Source organism: Aptenodytes forsteri, unplaced genomic scaffold (genome assembly GCF_000699145.1).
Source record: "Aptenodytes forsteri isolate BGI_AS27 unplaced genomic scaffold, ASM69914v1 Scaffold82, whole genome shotgun sequence".
NCBI lineage: Eukaryota > Metazoa > Chordata > Aves > Sphenisciformes > Spheniscidae > Aptenodytes > Aptenodytes forsteri.
Window position 1 is genome coordinate 4405652 of NW_008795490.1, and position 18800 is coordinate 4424451.

The window sequence follows — 18800 nt, forward strand, 5'->3', positions numbered from 1 at the left end:
GAAAAAAAACTGTGGGAAATATAAAAAAAAAAAAAAAAAAAAAAAGTGTGTGAGTAATTTTGTTAAGCAAAGACTGTAAAAATCAAAAATCTTGGAAGGCAAACGTTACTACTAATCAAGTAAACACCAGTTGTTGAGCTACACTGAAAGAAAGCAAAGCAGAAATGACCAGAAGCTCAACAGAGGTCCCTCTGGGAAAAGTAAAATAAAAGGAAGAAAAAACTACTGGTATGCCCATATGGCCCCAAACCTATTTCTTGCATGGAGGCAATTCCAGTTAAATGATGTTCGAGGTGATAGCTTCTCATTAGCTCTATTTTGCATTGCCCAGGCAGTTCCCACTTGCACAGCATGTCATTAATTGCAGGAGAGCTGCCTGCCTGAAGGTTTACTCAGCATCCATAGGACACTAAGGATCTTTCCTTTGTTTTAATCGTGAGAACTTCTCTTTAGCAGCTGATGAGATCCAAAAGCTTGGGGAGTAGTCTGCAATTAACATCCTTTTTTTTCTGTTCTTCATAGGAAAGGGATTAACAACGTAGTACTCTCAAAATCATGTATACTCCTCTGCAATTCAAGTGTCATTTCCCTCCAGATGTGAGATGCGTTTAGGGAGTCTAAGAGCTAACATGGGAAAATAGCATGTTCCTCAGCAGTGGTTTTCCTTGATTCAGTTGTGCCTGGAGGGGACAGTCCTGTGCCGAAAGCGTGACAGAAGCCCGTGGGGAGCTCTGCTAATTTATTGTGCTTCCCTCGCAGACAGCCCAGCCTGTGGTGAGCCTAACCAGAGTTGCTGGCTCCAGCAGTGTGGAGCTGCAGCCGGACCCCTGCCTTTTGAGAAGGATATCAGTGATACAAGTGAAATCGTAGCCTGTTAGAAGTCTGTAAGTTTTGCTAATTAACTTAGGTTTCAGTATTTTATTCCATCCTTTAGAGGAGGCACCAAAACTGATGGATTAGGTTACAGAAGGCTTGCTGTAAACCTACCAGTGAGTGCTTGCTACTGACCCCAGTCCTGGATTTCACTTTGCTGCCTTGATCCTGCAGTTCTTTAAATGCAGCAGAGCCACCCTATGGATGGCCCAAAATTCAAATACAACAGTTGCCTGTCTTGGCTAACGTAGTGAGGAGCCTAGAAACCATAAAGCTTGAAGTGTGAAAGGTGCTATATCCAGAGTGAACCTGCAACCAGACATTAGGTCAAGCTCTGGATGAAGATCTGTGTGCATAGTTAATGGTGGGGAGTCGCAAGAACGGCAAGAAAGAAGAGCAAAGGGAGACTGTGCAGTTCTTGCGTGCAGAAGTGTGAACTTGTGTTGCTCTGTTTTGTGCTATTACATTGGGTTGCTGGGGTTTGGGGGAGAGGTGGTATTTGTTGTCTTTCCTCTGACTGAAGGAAACATCCTCTCAAAAGTACTGTGACAGCTGTTGGTGTTAAATGTGCGGATAGTTTTGATGGGGAGAAGAAATTGTGTTGTGTTGATGCTTGCAAATGAAAGGAGCCGGTGGGAGATGACTTATAATACAGCTTTTCTTTGTAGTCTTCTGGGAAAAATCCATGAGGCTTACCTGCAGGTGAAAAGGGATGTGTATGACAACAGTCCTGGTTCATTGCAACAGGATATGGTTAGCAGTGTCTCTGGAGGCGCTTGTGACTTCACCGATGAAGGGCAGGAAGCTGCCTTGGAGTCCACCACCCTGGGCCTCCAAAGGCAACGCCAGTCACCTGCGGTGCAGGATATGACGGCAGCATTTCACTTCGAAATCAAAGGCAGAGATATCTAATCACACTTCTGACAGACTCGGGGAACTGGGTAACCTCTCTGCCAGCTGTAGATTATTTGGTGGGGTTTTTTAAGGCCAAAGGTAGACCTACGATGCCAAAACTGAAAAAATCTGCTACCTGCAGCAGATTCTGCAAAATCAGAGATAACAAAAAGATACCTGAAAGGAAGGAAGAGGGAGGAGGATTAAAAATGTAAGGGGTTGGTTGAGTCAGATACACAGGGAAGTTCCAACAGATTTTCATGTTTTGTTACCTGTTGTCCATAGCACTGTGGTGTGCCTCTGTCTCTACTTGTTAACATACTGTGGGCAGACATGGACTTTCACTCACATGGTGATTGTTTCCTTCTGAGACAGCAGAATCTTTCTGTAGTGCCTAAACAAAACCCCGCCGAAACCAGGGGAGAGGTTGGTGTGGATTTCAGGGGATCTGCATTTGTCTTTACAGGGGGATTATTGCATCTTTTAACATTTGACATGCAATATGCCTGCTACTAACAAGAAGAGATAAGGGTCACCTTCTGTACCTCTAAAAAAGGCACAGTGCAAAAATATATTGTGAAAGATGAATGCAACTGCAAAGATAATAGCTTGGTGGTTGCCATAGTTTCTAATTCAGCACTTGAGAAAAGTTTTTGCATGCAGCACAAAACACTTTGGGTGAGAATGTTACAAACAATATTTAAGATGCTTGAAATTAAAAATTAAACAGGAATTCATTTTAAACATCTGGAATGTTAACTAATTTTTTTTAGTGCTGGAATTAAAGCAGATGTCTTCACTGTGGTCAATTATGCTTTGAAAAAACATTTTGAAGGCATTTAAAAGCCATGTTATTAGTATAATAAGCGCGATAGAAAAATATTCAGAAAAATCATCCACTCACATTTATAAAAAGTAAAAACTGGAGTCCTTTCTAGATCACTGTAGAGATCTGGAGACCAGCTGAATTAAGCATGAGCTTGTAATGCTTAGAGACCACTAATATCACAGAGCTCCTCTTTAGTCCAGGGTATGTATGTACCTATTGTATATTTTTATGTGTATATGTGTGTGTATTATATACACACAGACATATACATACACACACACACACACACACAAAATACATGTTGTGTATACAAATTATGCTTCTGCTTCGCTGGTGGTCCAGGCTGATTTTTAAAGTAGCCCACAAGCGCTCAGAATTGTCCCAGAGGCAAGCCGCCATTTCCTTTCATTCAGAGTACATACAAGAGCAAAATTAGCCTTTTACCTTCACGCATTAAGGGCAAAAGCAGGATGGGAAACAAACTCGATGCAGATAAGCGCACCTAGACATATCTGGACAATAGAGGGAAGCCTGTATTACGAAGGATGTTACTGTTATGGTAACTATCAAGCCTGGTGCCACTAAAATGGAGAGATGAAAACCAGATGTCTGTAAAGGGAATGTGTTTTACTCAAAGCACACCGGAACAAACAACAAGGCTATGTCATTTTTCCAGTCATCTTAAAAGTATTTCAAGGCGATTGATTATTTTACATGTAAATTTTATGTAGGAGACATATACCTGAAGAGGACTTGAGTGTTTGTTGCGTGCTTCTAGAGAAGAAGACAGGCTAAAGAAAATGCTTTCATTCATTTGGTTTATTTTAGTTTGTGCTTTTCACTTTTTTGATCTATCCAAGTCCCTCAATAGGAGTTGGAAGTATTACTAAAACATCGTTGTTTTTTTTCTAATGAATACAAGTTTAAAAAAAAAAATCTGTTAATTGGTAACATCTTTTAGCTGGCATATGGCTAGCTAATAACTCAGGCTTAATTAGCAAATCTGGGGAAGAATGACTTCCTAGTATGGAATTAAAAAGGCCTGTCATTGTTTTTCATCAAGATGGATGATATTGCTTGGACCTGATATTTAGCAGCCTTTTTTTTCCCGGTCCCAGTGGATGAGCTGTGTTTTAACACATATCTATTAGAAAAGACAGAGCTTGAAATTGCCACAACTCATGCTAATAGAAAATGGAGAAACAGTACCTTTCCAGAAAGTATAGTTATACACTTAATAAACGTGGATCTGGTGACCTGACCTGCGTTATTTTTTCAATGCCATATGCAGTACTGTAAACATTTAGTTTCCACAGACCAGTGATTTTTTTTTTTCGTTTCAGACTTGGTCTGTGGATCCCTAGAGTCTGTGGACTACTGCAGAGGCAACCACTAATGGTGGATAAAAAAAGTAGCCTTGTACGTGCTACACAGTAGTCCACGTAATTGGATTTTTAAACCAGGCTGTGCATCCATTGAAAAATGAAACGTTAGGGAGCAGCCAAAACCTCTCTTGCTCCTTCGAGACCATTCCCTCAGTTTTCTGTTACATAGTCTTCTCACCCAGTGAATCCGATATCTGTCTCCAAAAGAAAGGGCATAGTCCATCAGCTCTCAAGAGCTTCCTCTGACTGTGATGCATTCTGTGAGCCTTATCAGCAGCATGTTGTTTCAGGGATCCAGCATTGTCCTTCCTCTGATAGGCGGCCGCTCAGCAACTGAGCATCACGGTTTGGCAAATGCTGAGCTGTCAAGTTGTGCTAATGATTTGGAAAGAGATGGATGTAAGTTTAATTGCAGTAATTAAAGGAGAGGGCTGTGTTATTCCCTTGCTTGTATGAAGGTGAATATCCTTGAAACCTCTGAAGCAGCACGCTCATAACCAAGGATATGGATACCAAAGCTTGGTGTGTCATTTGGGTTCAAGAAAAGAGCTTGCCTGAGAGCGTTATGTGGTGGCAAGGGCAGTGTTGAATGAACCCTTATAGCTCAACAACATTGCACTCTAACAGTGCTGTGATAGAGGGAACATGGGAGTTACTGGGTTTTATTATGCCGCTAGTATAGTTCTCTTTTTATTAATGAATTGCTAGTCAATCTTGTAACTCTTCAGCTCAGTGGTGTCATGTCCTATAATGTTTTGTTTAAAGTTACGTTGTTTTTAGACTAACCTAGCTGTAGACCTGATTGGTTTTGTGTAAATATATCAACATGGGGACTTTTACTTTCAAGCCTGAGTTTATTACTGAGCACAGTTTAAAATTCTTTTTATTGATGTAATTACAACTAAAAAGTTCAAACAAAGGACAAGCACAATTATGTAAAGATATCACCCAGAGAGCTGCTGGTTTTCATTTTATCATTGTAAGAGCATTTGTATGCCACACCATTTAGCGGCATATACCCTTGACAGAGCATCAGTACCTTTGATAATTCATGCTGACCTTCAGGGCAGTCAGCACCCTCTAGATATTTTTAGGTATTTGGCTAATTTTCTCAAAGCACCTGATGTTTTGTTTATGCAGTCGATTTCACGGGCACAGAGGCAGGTACAGTTCTGGGGAGATAAAAGCCATCTTCCCTTGCCATAACTGCACTTTGTCCTGCATTCACTACGTGAAGCTATTTATAAAAAAATCTCCTCATCTGGCACGTTTTCCCTGCATTTGTAGTAATAAAGGGAGGCATGGCAGGTCTGTTCATGCCTCGTATGCTGCTTAGCCCCGTTACACTGGGACATTGACAGCGTCTCCGATTTTTGTTAACCGGCACAAAAGAGAAACTTGTGCAGCTGAGCTCAGAGAGAAGGTGTGTTCGTGGGGATCGCAACGTCCGTGGCTTCCTTCCGAGGGGGCTTTTCCTTTGGGAAAGTTTGTATTCGCAAGCCACAATGCCTGCCTTCAGGAGGAGTAAAACCAGAGCTAAGAGTTTAGCGTTGGCTCGCAAAACCCAGCAGCAGGCAGCAGCAGCGTACGGCTCCCTGCACAGGATGTTTTCTGTGGTGAGTCCTGCAGCGGCCTGGGTTAAGCTGGGGGGTTGCTGCTTAATTAGGCTAAGGTAGGTGACAGGGCTGCACGAGCATGCCAGGGTGTCTGTGCTTGATAAATAGTGACTGCCCCGGCGTTAATAATCAAATAATGGATTCTGGTAACATGTAGTTGGTAGGTGAGTTTATACCAATATGCTGCATGGGAAAAGGTTTAGGTTTTTTTGAAGTTTGCGGGGAGGGAAGGGTGGGTTGGTTGCATGCACTGTTTGCTGCTGGGCTCAAGCAAATAGTTACTTCTTGCGTCTGTCAGAGAAAGAACTAAGTCATGATCCAGATTTTGACAAGAAGTGGGATGTTAAAACAAGATTCTTCAGGGAAATTTGGAAATAACTGCAGCATGAATTTTTTAACTATTTCTCTGGTTTTTAACTAATAATTTAGGGTTGTGGAAGAAGGGAGGAAACAAGATGTACAATCAAGGTACTGCTGGGGGAATATAAGAAGGCTGTAAATATATTACACAGGTGGTAGAAAAATACTTGAGCCTTCTGCATTAAAGATTGACAACATCAGGATAAGGACACGGGGAAGGAGAGAATGACAGTATTTTCACAAGATCAGGGTTTGGGAAAATTTGCATTGTGTGCTTTAGTATTACCTGACCAGAGTTTCCTTTTTGTGACCTGGGCTGTAAGGGTTCCTCTCTTTTTGTTTGCCTGATGCTCTCGTCTTTACATTTAGTACGGTCGGGATTTAACCTTCCATGATGGTAATGATTTCTGTTTTGCCTGTGACTTTGGTATGCGTTAGGTCAGATGACTTTGGTTTTAGAGATGCTGAGCACAGCATCTATGAACTCAGTGGGAGCTGCTGGTCCTTGGGACCTGGTCGACGCAGGCTCTTGGGCCCAGATCCCTGCTGCGTGACTTGGTCTATAACTAGCGTTTTAGTCAAGTAGCTAAGTCACCAGCGGTTCTTCCTCTATACCCAGGGAGAAAGATGAGCATCTCTCTCTCTGTGGCAGCTGACAGGGAAGATTTGCCACCCTGCAATTCATATTAATAGCTCAGGCACCGTGTCAGATGGGTTGCGTTTTACACAGCCATGTGTTCAGCCCTATTTCAGGCCTCAACCTATGCTGTCAGGAAAGAGTTAGTTGGTCATCAACCGCTCTTCTTACCGTACTTGTGATTTCTAAATGAGGTTGGTGATACCTACTTGCGTTACCAGAACAGGATGACCTTGGTAATGTAAATCTTCCTGCAATTGGGAAATTCTGACTCAAAGACAAAAGTTTATTCTTAACTGCTCCCCTGTTGTCTGGTCTGGTAGTGTCTGGTAGGGCAACTTTTCAAAACGCGGCGTAGAGGGGTTGCTTCCCCCTCCTTAAAGTATAACTAACTATGCTTGGCTTATTGCTACGAAGGATCTGAGTGGGCACTTTTTAAAAAATACCTTTCCTTTAGCAATGTTTTAAACATTTAAATTAAAAAACATGCAAGAGACATAGCTAAACAAAACAGACCCCCAAAATTTCAGCAGTGTTAGTCAGGAACAGTTTCATGTTCTGAGTGGCCTTGAAGTTGGGGGAAAAAAAGGAGAAGGACCAGAAGAAAAGCGATGACTGAGCCTACTACTTTGTTTTAGCTTCTGTTGCCTGAAGCTGAGCAGCAGTCTTGCCCAGATACCTATGGTGAAAATCTCACAAGGCAGTTTTCAGTAGAACTCTGTTGACATTTTTCAGTCTTAATAAACAATTTAGAGGAGTGCACATACTGTACTGGTGTGTAACATATGGCAACTTTTTTCAGTGGTCTTTAAGGAAGCTAAGACCTGGGATTTTCTAGCCTTTTACTTTAGTTGGTTACAAAGTACCTCCCAGTCCGAGGATGACAGAGAAGTCTGCAGAGTGATGGACCCACAAAAAAAGATGGCTGTTAGGGCTGCCTTCGTTCTGGAGAGAAGTATCTTCTAACACAAAGGAAAAGTGATGGACATCTCCAAAAGCTTTTCTTTTTTCACAGCGAGGGATGTAAAAAGTTCTCTGGCCAGTTCTTAATTTCTCAAAATCCTGCGTAATTGTATTTCTTCTGCTGACTGGTGCATTCAGTCTTATTTCCTGGAAATACATACATCAGGCAGAGCCGAGATGTTAGCTGTTCATTTTTAGAGGGTACAAGACTAATCTGTTTCTGCAGGATGTTTTCTGGGCATGCTTCCTCTTTGGATAAGGAATTCAAAGGATTGGTGATCTCCATGTGGTCAGTGTCCTGCAGAAGGGTACAGGAATCTGAAAACTCATCAAAGGACATGCACGGTTTTACCCCCCACCCCCACCCCGGCGTCTTTCTTAGGCTGAAGAGTTTTCTAAGCCTACTCAAAATACTCCTTTCCCTCACTTTTTCATACAAACCCCGACCAACGGAGTACCTGAGGTGTATAAATGAGGGTAAGATAAACAGCAATGAGCAGAGACACCGTAACACTAATTGACCTTGTGTGGCGTTTATGCTCAGTCAGTATCATTCAGTAGAAAGTCACAGGGTAGCCATGAAATTGTTGTGCTAATGCTTAACCACTGCTGATTAATGTCTTCTGCTCTCTCACCAATTAGTTTTATGGAGATTTTTAACTCTGGTGGGGATAGCACAGCCTCAGATGGTGATATGCTTGTCTGCAAGGAGCAAAGAGAATCTGTAAGAGGTTCCTTGTAGGAGTATCTTTTGTTCACTTTAGAGGAATAATCTCTAATATTTCTTATTACAAGTATGATTGAAAATGGGACGGGCTTCATCTCCATCTGACAAGCTGAGCACCACTGTGGTGGTTGACACCTATGGGTCAAGCTGACGATTATGTGGACTGGAACCGTCCCTTCTAAGGTTACTGTGAGCAATCCTCATTCACAGGGAATACTCCGTGCAAGAGGATGTAGGGCCTAACTACGAGTCACAAATATGCAGGGATGAAAAAAAAGTTTCTCAAGGCTGCTTCTACACATGCTTCTGTTTTCTTAGAAGCCAAGAGAGTATGGGGCAGAAGGCTGCTTCCCCTGACTGCTAGGTCTGTAGGAGTGTTTATACAGCCTTGTTGGAAAACCTGTGAAAATGGCCGGTAAAACAGTACAGTGCTGCTTAACTTCATTCTCCCTGGAATGCAAGTATTTGTTTTTTCTATAAAACCTGCATAAGCTCCAGTTGTCTTTCCCAACTCTAGCACCGTTAGTCTAAATTTTTGGATTTTTAGCCTCATCTGTCTGCTGTTCAGTGCCAAAGGTAAGCTGAAGCTGCTTGCAATCTCCTATAAATGTTGCTGAAAGTGGCATACATAAGCTCAAGTGATGGATTTTGGAGAAAGTTTGTTGCTTCCACTGTATGCTCTCCTCAGCTTTTCTCTGCACCCAGCTACCTTGTAGCTTTGTCCACAGTCAGTCGTCTGGGCTTTTCTTTTCACCAGTTTAAACGTTTTTATTCTGATGAGCTGCACACTATAAAGGTTGGCATAAATATTTTTTTTTTACCATTTACTAAGTACAGACAGTCTTGGCCTTGTGCAAATAAAAGAAGCTGTGTGCTTGAGGTGTTTACCAGATGTATCTGAGAGTCAAATCTGCCTGTTAGCCGTTGCAGTGTCATTGTCAGAGCAAATTCAGGGTTAATTCCCACCTTAATTCAAGGTTACGGTGGGTGTATGTAGTATCAACTTGGGTCTCCTCTTGAGACTTCCTGGCTTAAGAGCACTGGACTGCCAAACTCTGCTTTGACATCTAGAATGCCCAGGTGCCTTTGAGATCCCAGCTGCAATCAGTAACAGGGCAGAGGCTGGACCTCTCCTGCCAACACAAAAAAGATATAAAAGAGATGTTCTTAGGGGTTGTAACTAGAGCCATTCTAGAAAAGATCTGTTTTAAACAGCAAAAATAATAAAAAGCAGGACTTTGTTTAGCGTGGGAGGCAGAAAATAGCATCCAGAGCAGTGTGGAAAAAAGGTGGAGATCCCGACCTGGGTGGTAAGGGAGTTTTGGGAAGAAATGTGAAGCAAGTATAGTTTTTATTCCTCCCTACTTATTTGTTATTATGAAGTTTCTCGTGAATACTGGGCTCTTGGTCAAGAACCTAAGGTACACTTTGTGCTTTCACTGGCAAAATGGGTTCCTGCGTCTTCTATGGTCCATGCAATGTGTAGGAGTGAATATGAAATACTTCTGTCCTGTGATCAAGTAGCATTTCATGCTTGCTTTGCCCCAAATGTAAATGCCACAGTGGGTACAAAGAGTGAGAATGAGGTCTGGATATTGTACGGTCTGGAAGCCTCCCATAAAGGGAAGGACAGAGAGCAGCAGGACTACAGGAAAGGACAAGAGCTTATGAGCAGCACTGCAGGACAAGGGCAATATTTTTAATGCCAGACTTGCAAACGCAAAGCGCTTACATGTTCAGGAACATACTAAAGTTTATAAAAATCACTACTTGTTGGCAGTATGGCTGAGAGGTAATCCTGTGCCTTGGGCTTAGGCCAGTTATGCAGAACAATTTCTGACACCAAAATTATGTTGCTTAGGTGCTCAAATAGTATTTATGTTGAGGAGTGTCATCTGTTTCCATATGCTTTCTTATCCGGTGGTTCTTGGTGGCAGATGCAGCTCTGGTGCCAAAACTGAAGAGGATGGAGAACATGTTATGTTCTCCAATGTCTGCCTACCCTACATGCAAAGGTGGTTGAGGAGGAATAGAGAACTTCTAACTCCTCCTTGTAAAACTGTGTCTGATGATTATGTTTATGACTTGCTTTCAATAGGCTGTCTCATATCCTTGATCTAGTGTCCTTGATCAGGCATCAGGTTGATGTAAATCAAGCTGCCCGTGCACACCTAGAGAGTAAAATCTGAGTCATTCTGATACAAATACAAAACTTTCTGACATAAGAAACAAAGAAAACAAAACTCAAGTACTTTGGCATTCAGCTATTTAGAAGTTGCTTTAAAATACACACCCCATTTCCTAAATTGTGATTTATTTCCAAAATACTAATTAATTTCAGTGGCACAGAGTGACTGATTTTTGAATGTATTCAATCAGTGTGCAGCTGTAATTCCAACAAACACCATTCAATTTACGTTGCGTTTTGTCAGGTCCTAATACATGTTGTAAATACAAAATGTATCTAAATTTCATAGTCCTGCAAGCTGTCATTACACAGGATTGTGAAGATGGTTGCACTTATTAGTGAGGAAAGTAACTTAATTTTTTTTAGAGTGGTGGCATTGTTCAAAACTGGGGGCTGGGAAGCTACAGAGTAATATGGACTACATGGCAAATATTTGACATTTTAACATCTATTTCCATCATATAGGTGTGAGGGATGTACCTATGTTTTGTCACATGAATGATTGAGACTTAATATTGCTAGTGCATTTAGCCTCCGCCTTATAGAAGGCTTTGTATAGCTCAGTTCAGTTTCAGAATAACTTTTGCATTTGCGCATTTGATGACCTAGTATGTTGGTGAACCTAGCTACACAGATAATCAGTGGTAAATCAGGAGATCCAAAAAGGACCACTTGAAACAGCGTGTGGAATAAATTAGTACAGATTAAGACAGTTCTGAAATGCACTCACGTCCTGATTTCTTCACTGAAACAAGATCACTGAAACAGGACTTCCACTTGAAATAAAGCAGCATTCATGTAGTCCTCATTTGAATGCATTCGCTAAATAGAAGATAATATATGGCACAGCATATGCAACTGTCCAGTATCTTAGAGATACAGTGTCTGAAAGTCAGAAGCACTGAAGAAGAATTGTTTCATGCAGTATAAAGAGGTGGATACCGACAGCTGTTAAGGTAGAATTGGGTAATGGTAGCGATATTCTAGCTTTCAGGAAAATGTCATATAAGAAAGAGAACAGTGGTATAATTTGCAAATTAAGCATTAAAGATTATTGCCTGCAAAAGTTGCTCTTGCATATTAGTGGTGGTCGTGCAAGAGCAAAGTACACAACCATTTCATAGTGTCGGGAAAATCTCTTTCTCTTCCATCTTTGCCTTGTAAGATTAACTGTTGTTGTTCCATCTCCAATTCCTACCTTCCTTGAAAATTTTCTGGTTTTTTTTCATCTTTATCATTCTTCTAAAGAATCTCAAAGATTTAGGTTTCCATTTGCCGTTTTTGAAAGCAAAAAATATCGATACGTAGTTGTCTCCTTGGAGAGGAAGCATCTAAATATCTTTTGACAACCCAGGACACTGGAATCCGAACCCTTAGCTCCATGTCTCATTGTCTGAAAAAAACACACAGCACTATATAGGTAGCAGATGACAAATAAAACAGTTATTCTGGATGCTTAAAAGATCTTTATCTACTAATTCTTTCTATTTTGATGCAATGAGTTTTGCAAAATAAGAGAGATGGAAAACAGTGTGATGCTAGTGTCATAAGAATCAAAGTATATGATATATCTGAGTGCTCTCTCATCTTTGGCATCCCACGAGCTTGTATCTGAAGACTGAAAATAATTTGCACTGGAAAATCACTAGAAAATTTTCATTTCATTTTACTGCTGTGATCTGGATCTGCTATAAATTCAAGCTGTTCAAAGCTATCAGGGTACATATTTGACAAAAATCAATGGCATGCTCAGGCCCCCGAATTTGGAACAAGAGCAAAATTTGAGGAATTTATAAATAATTGTAGTATAGCTTGTATTCTAAAACATGGGCGCTTCTCTCTTTCTTCTCATTTAACAGAGCGCAGAACAGATCAGTGCGTTGTGCCGAAACTTCCAAGAAGTCCAAGCCAGCAGTATGGAAGGACAGAAGGACAACCAGGATCCACCTCCACGGCCACTGGCTCGACACCTTTCTGACGCAGATAGATTGAGGAAAGTCATCCAAGAACTTATGGACACTGAGAAATCTTATGTCAAGGTAAAAAAAAAAAAAAAATCTGGCTAGCTACAGCCGTGTTTTTGAGGCTGACCATGATTTGTGGATAGTCTTAACGTATTTCATGCTTGCCTTTACATAACCAGCCCTCTACGAGGGCCATAACCTACAAAGTCCACTTGTCTAATTGGTCCTATTGTTTTCAACAGGCTTGCTCCTGTAATAGAGGCTGTAGCATTTGATCTAGTAGCTTTATTTCTAGTTAATTTGTATTTATATTGGAGAGTGGTAATTTGTGGGGAGTAGATACCTGCAATATGTTAACACAGGGGTTTTCCAGGGGATGTTTTCCTAGTTTTCAAGATGAAAATAAATCTGGTAGAAGAATGGAATAGTCTCCTACAAATTAGAAAAAAAAGTTTAATTTTGGAAAATAGTGCATAATTATTTTTGAATCAGCGAAGCTAAAAGGCACAACTCCAGTTGGTTGTAGCATCACACATATGTTATTTCTCTTCTGACTGATAAGTCCATAATTTGTTAGATGCATGTCTCTTCTTTTTATAAACCCCGAATTCTTGTGACTGCATGTCAAAAGAAACAATGAAAACATTGATTTCATTGACCTTCAGCAAGGAGGAATCATCTACTTTACTGGATCTCAAAACACATACCTACAGATAACGGTTCTTGCTGCAATAACATATGTGGAAAAGAATAGAAAACACTTTCAGGCTGTTGTTGTTAGTACATCCACCAATACACTAATACAGCCAGATGCTGCAAAGCTTGAGGAAGCTTTACAGAACACGGACCCCCATGTATGTCCAGCTGACGTTTCTTACAGAGGAATGGCTTGAACAAAGGCATGACCATGGAGGTCACTGACGTGTGACATTTTGCACCAGGCAAAATCCTGGCAGGTTGCACATACTCGTTATGGCGTTCTCAGGGAGATGCTCGTTATTCCTTCTCCATAAGAATTTCTGCCATTTCTCTTCTCGGGGTCGGAGAGCCCTGCAGTGGGCCCCAGCCCTGCCGTCATGCTTTGGTGTGGGATAGTAAGTCTTCAAAAGTGGCACCAGTTGCTTCAATAAGTGACTGAAAAAGCCCTTGATCACATCCCACCTGACAACATAACTGAACGCTTTAGTAACTAATAGGATTTTAAAATGTTACGCGTCCTTCTGAATATTACTGCTGATGTTGAAATGAGTGGCTATTTATATGGTTTATCCAACGTACATGATTAAAACATTTGATGCTGTTCATATACATGGACCCTTTAGAAAGCCATCATCTGTAACGTTTTCTCCTCATGCTATACTAAAATGTAATTTGTTATAATCAAGCTGTAAAGCCTTAAGGATGAAACAAAAACATTACACTGAAATCAGTTTGCGTCTAATTTAGTAATCACTTTAGTGCTAACAACATGCAGGTGATTCTGTTACAGAAAAGGAATTGTATCTCTAGTTCATTCCCGAAAATTACCCCTATCCCACAGTTGTCACATAAAGAACAATTTCAAACTGTTATATAAAAAGTGAACGAATTCTCTTTCTTGCAGGACTTGAGCTGCCTCTTTGAGTTATACTTGGAGCCCCTTCAAAATGAAACCTTCCTTACCCAGGATGAGGTGAGGGAATAACTGAAAGATGTGCTTTTCATTCTTTTACGGGTTAAGACCTTGGCACCTAGGTTTTTAATTGCTGAGAGCATGACAGAAAAAGCAAACGACGAAGATAACAATAGGAATTACACCAGTCAGTGCCTTTATGGCTGGTGTGTGCATCACTTCTTTTTTTAAAGGGTAATTGTTCTTCTGACTTAACTGCTAAGAAATCTTTGCTTTTTTGTAAGGATTTTTTTATAAAACCCGTTTGAAAAGTATTAGTGAAGATGTTACTGGCCTTTACAACCTCTTTGTGTGTCACATCGCCTTAGTGGACTGTTTTCGCAAGACCACTGTTAGGTGCGTGGAGTGCTGTACTTCTTAGCCTGATGTTTTTTACAGATGGAGTCCTTGTTCGGCAGTCTGCCAGAAATGCTGGATTTCCAGAAGGTGTTTTTGGAGACCCTGGAAGATGGAATATCTTCTTCCTCAGATTTTAATACACTGGAAACGCCATCCCAGTTCCGGGTAAATATTTGGTTGTTCGATACCTTGCAATGTGCCTGGAAATGTTTGTGAAAATCTGCCTTTAGGAACTCTAAGTTTCATGTGATTGCTTTTATGTTTGAAGCTTTACTTTGGGTTACAGACATGTATTCAGCAGTGAAAGATAAGTGCTATTTTTCTTGGTTTATCTTTCTCTTTCCCACGGCAGAGGATGTAACATGGAAGATGCAGAGTAGACTGAGTATGCTATAAACTGGCGATGCTTATGATGCAGAACTCCTTTGTAGAAAGGTTATTGTCACTGGGCTGAATTCTGCCCTGCCCTGTGCTCCTCCCCACTGTGCCCAGTTCACCCTCTACTGACTGGGAGCTTTTCCTGCTAAATGCCACATGAGTTTCTCATGTTGCGAGGTCCAAGAAGAGGGCCCACGACGTGTAAACGGCTGCAGACTGTGCCCTCGCTGTGCTGTTTCACTCACAGTGGCATCACTCGGTACCTGCCCCAACTGGAGGAAGTTAGTTCCCCAAAGACAGAGTCACTGGCGCAGGACCGGGCGAGACTGCTGGCAGGTCTCCCGGACACTTGCTGCCTTTTGTGGCGCAAACATTGATTAAAAAGAGGGGAGAGGGCTGCTTTCCTCCTCCTCCTCTTTCTCCTTTTTCTCCTCCTCCTCCTCCTCCTCCTCCTCCCTCGCTACTCCTCTTTCTTATCTTTGCTTTGGGAAGCATTTTCCTAAAAACATCTCTCTCATGAGTCAGTCCCTCCCACATCTTCCCAGCCTCCCCTTCATCCAAGAACATCAGAGGTGCCCTGTAATTACTACCTGCCTGAAAGAAGGAAAACAGTTGGAAAGCAATCCTCTGTGTTTGTTTTACACTGTCCCTTCTGGCTTTGGCACTTTTATGCCTTGCTTCCTATTGCTCATGGTTTTTCCCAGCACAACATATCCTGTTACATGTCTGTTGGTTTTTGTTCCTGTGCTGCCTGAAAGATACAGTAAGACAGAATGGCTGCAGTGGTGTTACCTGCTCAGGCAGAAAATTGCAGACTTTGCCTAAATAGGCTGAACTCTACACCCAGAGAAATAGAGAAACATCACAGAGCTACTACTAGTAGTATATTCATGTTATGTGTATATATATGTAAAAAATATAGGTTATGTATAGAAAGATATCAGATAATCACACCATTGAGCCTCTGTGTTATGTGTATATATGTATAAAAAATATAGGTTATGTATAGAAAGATATCAGATAATCACACCATTGAGCCTCTGTGTTATGTGCCTGAACATTTATTTAGGATTCTAGTAATGAATTAATATTTTGATTGTGTGGATTTCAGAAATTGCTGTTTTCCCTCGGAGGCTCCTTTCTGTATTACGCTGACCACTTTAAACTGTACAGTGGCTTTTGTGCAAACCACATCAAAGTTCAGAAAGTTCTCGAGAGAGGTAATTTCTTGTCTTCATTATTGTAATTCATTTGCATGAATTTAAACTGCAGTGACCTACCATAACAAATCTTGTCAACTTGCAGAGAATATTGGTACAAAGCAAGGGCTAATTGGGTATCATTCAATAGGAATAGCTAAGGTCTGCGGTTCTGCTGAAGTACGATATAGAACTGAAGGGATAAGATTCCTTTTGTAACATCCAGGCAGTAGTCTGAATAGCTGCAGAAACATCTTCCACAAGTTTGTGCCGTCTGAAGATCCAGTTCATACTCCAAAAAGCAGCAACAAATGGTAGAATAAGTTAGGAATTACTTCCTCTGCCATCCACTGCAGTGCAGTGGAAAAATTACATTGAGGAATAATCTCACCTTGATACAATTGCTCTCTTAGCCCTTATGTATGTTGTTTAATGCAGGAAATGATTATGAAATGAATAGTGTAAACTACTTTGTAAACCATCTATTGAAAAGGGTGAGGCTTTTGGTGCTGGTTACAAGTTGCAATTCTGTGCATTCGAATTATTGTAGCTTCTGTGACTTCCATGTTCAACTGACTAACTCTTTTATCTACATGTAGCCAAAACAGATAGTGCCTTTAAGGCCTTTCTGGATGCTCGAAATCCCACAAAGCAACACTCTTCTACGCTGGAGTCGTATCTCATAAAGCCTGTTCAGAGAGTGCTGAAATATCCTCTGCTTTTAAAAGAGCTGGTGTCTCTGACAGATAATGAGAGTGAGGAGCACTATCATTTGACAGGTAACTTCTTCCTTTCTTCTACAGGAATGACTATGAGTTAAGTTTTATTTCCCACCCTTTCTGAAGATGTAGGTAGCCATTCTGGTAGATAGCACAGAACTCGTCAAAACCTAGAGAGCATTCCCTCCGTCTCCTTAAAAATAACAGTAGCTTTTTCATGCTTTTAGCAAAAAGTCCTACTTGGTATGTCCGAGTCCCTTTGAGAAGTAGATACACCCAGGATTTGCCATGGCAAATAGGACTGGGGTCTTTCTCCTCAGTTCTTGCACAGGAGCATGTCAGGTCATAGTGTTGCTTTTTTTTTCCCCCACTTGGGAAACACTGACCAAAGCTCCATCTTGTGGTTATTACTCGGTTCTTGAAATGTGTCAAAGTTTAACAGTGCCACAGAAGGAAATTTTAGTTGTTTGAGGTTTGGCTGTGACTCTTGCTTGCGTAGAAGAGATCTGTCTCACAGCTTTGCAGTCTTCCCACATAGAAAGACTTCTCTGTCTAATATATATTAGAGTTGACTGCTTTTCTAGGCTCAGATGCTTGGGACTTCACCCTGGCAAATTCCAGTTCAGGTCTGTCAGCACCTCATGGATGAAAGTCTAGAGATTTGTTTTATGGATTGATTGTCATTTTAACAAAATAGATTCAGGCAGAATACACTGTCAGCAAAAAGTCACAAGGCTGTTACTGACTTCAAAGGGAGCTTCAAATACAGTTCCTTTGCCCTTACAACCAAGCTGGGGGTGACTTACTTGCAGGTCAGGATGAATGCCAAACTTCTAAAAGGCTGCACCGTTAAGAGTTGGCAGGACTGGAGAAACTAAGCGCCTTTCTCCAATTCCTCTGTGAATTAACACAAAAGTGTAATGCAATCTAGTGTCATTCTTGCTTAGAAAACAAAATTTAAACAAAACCTGGCCACCAGCATTTAATTTCATGGATACAGTCTGTGAGGAAGTTGTACAACCTAGCACTGTATTTCTTTCTCCATTCTGTGGTGAGCCAAATGCAATTTGTTTCTATTAAAGCTCATCAAATGACTTACTCTAGTATGGGTGTAGATTACTCTAGAGATCCTAGTGGCCCTGTATACACAAGATGCAAAACCTAACCTTGTTTACTGTCATGTTGATAGGAATATTCATGCATTTAGGGACTCATCACTGGAATGCTTATTGCAGCCTCTTCAGGCACTTCAGACACTAGATGAGCATTTCTCACTTATTCTGACCAGGAAGCATATCTTTTACTGTTGCTATGAGAAAGCACTGATAATAAAGCTAGAATTCTGATCACCAAACCTAGGCAACACTGCATCATTTTGCCTGCCTCAAGTGGAATTCAATAAAAAATGCCACGTTTAGAAAATACAATTGAATTACATAGCTGTCTATGAAATTTTTAAACCTTACAGAAGCGCTGAAGGCAATGGAAAAAGTAGCAAGTCACATCAACGAGATGCAGAAGATATATGAAGATTATGGCACTGTATTTGACCAACTGGTTGCAGATCAAAGTGGAACAGAGAAGGAGGTAAGAGAAGGAACAACATGTTTTATTCAGTCCTGAAGCATTATCCTGCTTGCCATTAGGTGTTTTAGCTCTTCCTGAGGTAATTTTGGAAACTTATTTGTGCTGGGCTTCCTCCATTCTCCTTTAATATTTTGACTTCAGAAGGGATAGGCAAGGAAGGAGAGGCGGTGGGGTAGTCTTGTACGTTAGGGAGTGTTTTTGTTGTCTAGAGCTTAATGATGGTGATGATAGGGTTGAGTGTTTATGGGTAAGAACCAGGGGGAAGGCCAACAAGGCAGAGATCATGGTGGGAGTCTGTTATAGACCACCCATCCAGGATGAAGAGGCAGACGAAATGTTCTATAGGCAGCTGGAGAAGTCTCACAATCGCTAGCCCTTGTTCTCGTGGGGGACTTCAACTTACCAGATGTCTGCTGGAAATACAATACAGCAGAGGGGAACCAGTCTAGGAGGTTCCTGGAGTGTGTGGA

At 41.2% G+C, this 18800-nt stretch overlaps 1 protein-coding gene across 1 annotated transcript in view; it reads left to right on the top strand.

Moving 5' to 3' along the window:
- TIAM2 (T-cell lymphoma invasion and metastasis 2) overlaps positions 1-18800 on the top strand; it is a 96456-nt gene that overhangs the window by 67991 nt on the left and 9665 nt on the right. Inside the window, exons 15-20 of the mRNA XM_019472645.1 lie at positions 12332-12511; positions 14040-14108; positions 14487-14612; positions 15937-16045; positions 16624-16803; positions 18212-18330. Coding sequence (XP_019328190.1) covers positions 12332-12511; positions 14040-14108; positions 14487-14612; positions 15937-16045; positions 16624-16803; positions 18212-18330 — 783 coding nt within the window. The remainder of the gene's footprint in view (positions 1-12331; positions 12512-14039; positions 14109-14486; positions 14613-15936; positions 16046-16623; positions 16804-18211; positions 18331-18800) is intronic.